Genomic DNA, 6,294 nt, shown 5'->3' with positions numbered 1-6,294 from the left:
TTACCAACTGTTGGACAGACAAATCAGCATGGACTCAGGGACATATGGTTTCCTCCCTGCCAGGCAATGGTAATTTCCCTGAGAAGGAGAAGAGACACGAAAAAGAGTGAGACCACTCTGTGGAAGTGGATGAATGCAGGAAGGGTTTGAACAGAGAATCTTGTCCAGCATCTGGCTGATAGGTCTTTTTCACTTGCTGATGTCGAGATGCAGGGCAAGAAAGGGCTCTTCCCTTCTTGGGCTACTGTGACTTCATGGCAAAACCATAAGAAGTGTTGTTGCATCCTAACAAAAGCCTTGTTCTTCAGCTATGGCCATGAGTGGAGACACAGGGAAAGGGAACATGAAGACAAGCTGATAGGTTAGTTGCCCTGAGTACTCACTCCAGTGCATCAGCTATTTTAAGCAGAGGGCATTTACAAGCTTAGTTTGGCTGTCTTATTTTGTAGGCTCCAGTCATTCTGCCCCAAGTCAGATTTCTTTGGACCCTTTTCATCATCAAACTCCCTGGATCTAGATGCAGCTTTTAAGTCATGCTGGCACATGCTTCACAGGAACACAGGCTGCGGAGGCAGAGGCCCAGCCTCACCACAGTCTCCAGGTGCCACTACTGGGCAGGCTGAGTTCAGAGCTACATGCAAGCAGTGGCAGGGAGGGAACTGCTCCTCAGAGCACCAACCACATTTCTGTGCAGTGCTGCATGCTGTAGGCACCACTGTGGGCTAAGGGCACAGAAATAGGCAGCATTGTCCTGGAGCTCAGCATCCTGTACGTGCAGAAGCACTTTGGAGGTCTCCAAAGACAGCGCAGAAGAGAACCTCCCTGAATCCACGTGAGTTTTGTACTTGCTCACCCACAGCAGCATCTGAGGGGACTGGGTCTGGTGCTGCTGGTACCAGAAGATGTAGGGATTGGGATCGCTGGTGGAGAAATTGCAGTACAGAGTTGCATTGTGTCCCATGTGGATGGTTGTTTCTGCTGGGAACTGGAGCACGGAGTCCTTTTGGGCATGGCCTGTAAAGCCAGAAAGGGCTTTCAGTTTTGCTTACCTGTGTACCCCTCCATCTATCACTTCATCAGCTTGCTCTTTGTCCACACTTTCCATCTTACTTTTCCTAGCCACTGAAAGGCTGACCTGTTTGTCCCTGCATCCTTCTTTCTGCAAGTTCTTGCCGCTCCTTACCCCCCTCAGATTATCCTGCTTTTCAGACATATTCACTAGTCTTTCATTTTCTGATTCTTTCCATATCTGCCTCTGAGCTGTTAACTGCTGGTGTCTCCTTCAGCAGCAGAAGACATGAGCTGTTCCTCTCCTACCTCTGACCATATCTTCTTGCTAGAACAGTTCCTCCACATGACACGCCACATCCTCTGCCCTTACCCTGTCCCTGAATGGCATTTCAGCTCTTCTTGCATTGCATTAGCATTCTGTTTGTCTGCCACGGTTTGTGGCTGTCCCTACAGAGATTAGTAGCATTTTATCCAATGCATCTAGGAGAGAAGTTCCTATATGCCACTTTGCTCTGTTCCCTAGAGTCTTTCCCTCTTTCAGGCTTCATGTATGTTAGCAGCACATTCAGGAATGCTCAGTACCTGCAAATTTAAGGTGAGGTCTTATCCTTCCTTTGAAGCCCATTACTCTGGACATCTCCAGATTATTTGCTGTACCCATCTGCAGCCCCTGCTCTTGCTAGAGAAACACTTCCAGATTCCCTGGGGAGTCAGGGTTCATATCTCCTCCCTTCAACCACAACCACACAAACTCTTCCCTGAAAGTCACATCTGAAGCACTTCCAGATCCCCTAGAGTCTCCAGAGCTCACGTCTCCTCCCTTCCACCACCAGACACACAAACTTTTGCTTCATTGTCCCCAGCCTGAATGTCAAATCTCACCCAAGTCTGCCAGTTCCACCAGGGTTGCCAGGAAAATCAGGACCATGTCACGCTCTCCCTTCATGGGGTGCCCAGGGACCTGCCAGCATGGGTGCCCTGCTGCTTGCAACTTCAGCTCTTTGTCTGTCTCTGCCAGATCAAAGAGGACTCAAACAAAACCCCAGAGGGTGGAGCAAAACTCTTTCTCTGCAGCTCCAGGCAGGCCTCTTTGGGTTTGCCCTCCACCTTCTACCACAAGAAGGCTCTCTAGAGAGATAAAAGATTCATGGTTTAGGCACTGTCCATCAGAGGGACAGGTATCCCTTGTGAACTTCTCCTGACATCAAGAACCTAGCAGGCTGCACAGTCCTGCATCCAGCTCTGCAGGAGATGGAGACGGCAGCCCTGCACCCACCCATGTCCACCCTGTCCCTGGAACTGTCTGGATGGAGATAGGACCAGGCACACATGGAAGTGCCTGGACCGAGGTGTTGCACACTCTCTCCCTTCGCCTGTGGCTATAGACGAGGCATCTGAAGAGAAACATCTCTGTCCAGAGCATCTGCTGCAGAACCCAGCCGCACAGGGACAGACAAACTCCCGCACTCTGGCAGGGGGAGGACAGAGTAACACAGCTCTCTTCTGTACAGGCAGTCTCTCTGTGTTCCTTCATCTACCCATATTATCCACAACCTCCAGCTGCTCTGTCACCCAGGGACGTAGAACCCCGAGACCCAGGCAAGAAAAAGAGCTACTTGATTTTAATGCCTTCTGCTGCCTGTTGCCTGGAGCAGGGCTCCTCTGCCACTTCTCACACAGGCCCTTTGCTCACACAGCTGGCACGGACTGCAGGAAGGATGTTATCATAGGAACCCCATTCACAGCCCTGCTCCCACAAGGCCTTCAGGATCCTGTTGTTCAGTTGAGCCGCCGGCAGAAGGACGGTGGGCTGCCCTCTGCTCTCCAATGTCTGCCAACCTGCCAGCAGTTCCCCTGTAATACAGCTATAGCTGCCACAACAGTCCCAGCTGAGGCAGTCAAGAGGGCTGGACCTTTCCTCTCTGCCTCTGAAGTCCACGTACATAGACTTTCCCAGCTGTGTCAGCTCCCATATCTCCACAGGCCTTACTGGGGAGTGGCTGGGTCCAGGACCCAACACCCAGAGGCCTCTTTCCAGCTCTCACTCACATCAGACCTTCAGTCCTGAAGGGACACTTAGCAGATCTCATTGTGGATCACTCCTCAAGTCTGAACTCGAGTCTCAGCTTTGTCTTTCAACAAGTGCCCAGCTCAAGCTTCTCTGCTGTCTCATGGAGTTCAACACCAAGCACTCTCAAGGTGAGGTTAATGACAATCCTGTGCAACAAGCTCTATGTCCTGAATGTTAGCCACTGTAGGATATGATTGTCTGTGACAATCAGTATCTCCTTCTCATGTTGGTGCTGAGGTAGAACTTCTGATTCTCCAGGATGCCTTTCCAAGCTCCGCAGGAGCACCTTGGAAGTAGACTGTGATGCTGGAGGATTCAGTTTGTAACTGTGTACCTGATCCTATTTACAAAGTTACCAGGAAGAAGCTACTTCTGGCTGTAGTTTCAAAGCAATGGCTTTTGTTAGCACTGACTGAGTTGAGTCTTTCTGTCTTAACAGGATCTGGCTATGTCAGTGGGGTGCAAGAGATGCCCAGCCCTGTCCATGGCTCAGCAGCAATGGCCAGCTCCTGTGGTAGGACCAAGGGTTGCCTGGCTGCCCGTGGGCAGGAGGATCTCTGCTGCCCACCTCCCTGGGCAGAGCAGAAAGGTGCTGTTCTTCCCAGGAAGCCAGCAGGGTAGGCAGTTGTGATCATTCCTTCCTGGGCACTGCTGGAACCTGCCACCTCTCTGGTCACAACTCCTCCCCTGCTGCCGCTGTCACTGCCACTGTCAGGGGGGAAATTCTGCCTGCGTTCTGGTGGAAGGGCAGGTGTCAGCTGAGGCTTGAGATGTAGACAAAGATTCTGCCTGGTAGGCAGCTCCAGATGAATGTCAGGGGGACCCTCCAGAATTGCAGGGCCTGTGAGGCCTCAGTGGGTGGGACATTATAGTAGAGAGAACTTGGTAGAGCTCTGATAAACATTTCTGGTTTCTTGAAATGGACCTTTGACATGCAAAGATTGACTCAGTTGCAGCTTATTCTATGTCTGGTAATGCCTGAGCAGATTGGTTTCTTAATTGCCCCATTCCTTACTGCCTACTTTGAATGTCCAAGAAGCCTGTTAGCAGTAATAACAACCTTGGGTAGAGATCCTGGTGGATGTCCTTGAGAAGCTAAAAAACACTGTGTGGGAGCTGCTGATGTGTTTGCACAAAGGAGTTAAGTTATGATATGACAGCCACTAAGCTGAGCATCTTGCTGGAGCATTTGAGTTCTTTTTACTCATGGCACCATGAAATCCTCGTGCCATGTCTTTGGGTGAAGAACATACAGGTGTTTCTTGGCCTTCATAAAAGGCAAAAAAGCTCAACATCCTTGGCAAGAGGAGGACTGAGGCAAGAATAGAACAAGCCTGATATGGGCTGGATGGCAATCTGCCCTCTGTGATGCATTCCTGAGGCAACACTGGCAGGCCTTTTCAGATAGGCCAGAAGATGCCACATTACCTAGAATGCTCTGAGACCTTTCTAGGGAATCAAGACAGTCTTGTGGGAAAAACCTTACTCCCCTCCCTGTCTTGCATGGACTATCTCAGCCTCCCTATGTAGCACTGACCAAGGTTGCTCTTTGCTGCCTTCAGGAGCACAGATCTGCAGCACCCATCAATGAGAAGTGCTGAGCTGATTGGGTCTGGCTGAGATGGAGTTAATGTTCCCCATAGCAGCTCTCAGAGTGCTGTGCTTTGTCTTGGTAGCTAGAAAAAGTGTTGGTAACATACCAGTGTTTTGGCTAGTGCTGAGCAGTGCTCCACAGCATCAGAGCTGCGACTGCAACATTTCCCTTACCTTACCCAGTAGGCTGGAGGTGAGCAAGATCTTGGGAGGGGACATAGCCAGGACAAATGACCCAAACAGACTAAGGGGATAATCCACACCATATGACATCTGCTCAGCAATGAAAGCTAATAGAAAGTAGGAGGAGGGGACATACACTAATACAATGGTTGTCTTTATCAGGGTTTGTGCTAAATAGAAGTAATTATCTATTTAGGGATTTTCCTTTTTCAGTTAAGTCTCTTCTAAGTGACTGTACTTTCTGAAACTAACAGCACATTTTTCCAGATAGTATCTGCTTCTACAAGTGATTGTGCTTAATGATTAAAGTTACTATTAGGTATGTATGGTACGTAAGTATAGCTCTTGTGCCTCAGATCAAGGACACTATCCCACCATGGGTGTTGTATTGGGGTGTTTTAAGTGATGTGTTGCAACTGCAGTGAGGAGTGGACAGATGACTCAAAATGGACCAACACGGTACTCCATCCCACATACATCATAGTCTGTATAAAGCTGAGGGATCATGAGGGTCAAGCTCTCTTCTTCCCTCTTCTGACATGGCTGATGTCCGAGCAGAACTCTGCTAATTCATCTACCTTCAATCCCTATCCATGTGTTCCTGAATCCAGTTCCTGAATTGAGCTCTCGCCTGCTGCTGAGTCCAGTCTGAGACTTTTCCAGTGCCCAGCTCCCAAGAGCCTCTGTTGACATAATCATCATATGGTGAAAGGTGGTGGAAGGAATTGATATTGTTTTTTGTATATATTTCATTAAATTCCTATTTACATTATTATTCTTTCCTTTTATTGGTATTGTTTCATTAAACCTGTTTTAGTTTTCTTTTCCAGCCCATAAATTTCTCTCCCTTATTGTCTTTCTTATCCCCTTCTAAGGAGGAGAGAGGCATTAACAGAGAGCACCTGTCTGCCACTTAATGGCCAGCCCAGCCCTGAACCTCAGAAGTCTTCCAAAGCAACTGCTACACGTACTGAAGCCCTGCTTCCTGGGAAGTGGATGGACATTGCCTGCTGATGGGAACTAGAGTATAAAGCTTATGTTTTCCTTTGCTTCGTTGTGCAGCCTCTGCTTTTGCTTTATTCAGCTGCCTTCATCTTGATCCATGAGTTTTTTCCATCTTATTTTCTCCTCTTCCATGTGCTGCTGAGGAAGGCAGCAATAGAGTGGCTTGGTGGGCAGCTGGCATCCAGCGAAGGGCATCCCACCACGTGAGCTGAGACATTGAATCCGAGGAGGACCTGGTGATGCTGGTGCCAGTGTTCATGCTGAAGCTGGTGCCAGTACCTGTGCCGGTGCCGGTTGGGCGGAGGAAGCGACCCGGGGCCCAGGGCCTGGCGGAGCGAGGCGACACGGCCCCAGTGGGCGCAGCGGCAGCGCCCCCTGGTGGTCATGGACGAGCCCGTCCCCCCGCCCCCGACACACACGCCCAGCCCCGC

The 6,294-nt window shown here is 49.8% G+C and overlaps 1 gene segment (V, D, J or C); it reads right to left on the bottom strand.

Annotated features, from left to right (window-relative positions):
- On the bottom strand, positions 1 to 1,939 carry LOC104548431. The segment is given in 3 exon segments: positions 1 to 7; positions 717 to 1,014; positions 1,894 to 1,939. Coding segments are annotated over 3 exon segments (351 nt in total).
- Between the last annotated feature and the right edge of the window lie 4,355 nt (positions 1,940 to 6,294).

This window comes from Mesitornis unicolor, unplaced genomic scaffold, assembly GCF_000695765.1.
Source record: "Mesitornis unicolor isolate BGI_N332 unplaced genomic scaffold, ASM69576v1 scaffold27511, whole genome shotgun sequence".
NCBI classification, from domain to species: domain Eukaryota; kingdom Metazoa; phylum Chordata; class Aves; order Mesitornithiformes; family Mesitornithidae; genus Mesitornis; species Mesitornis unicolor.
The sequence above is the reverse complement of the archived record's forward strand: the minus strand, read 5'-3'. Positions and strand labels throughout refer to the sequence as shown.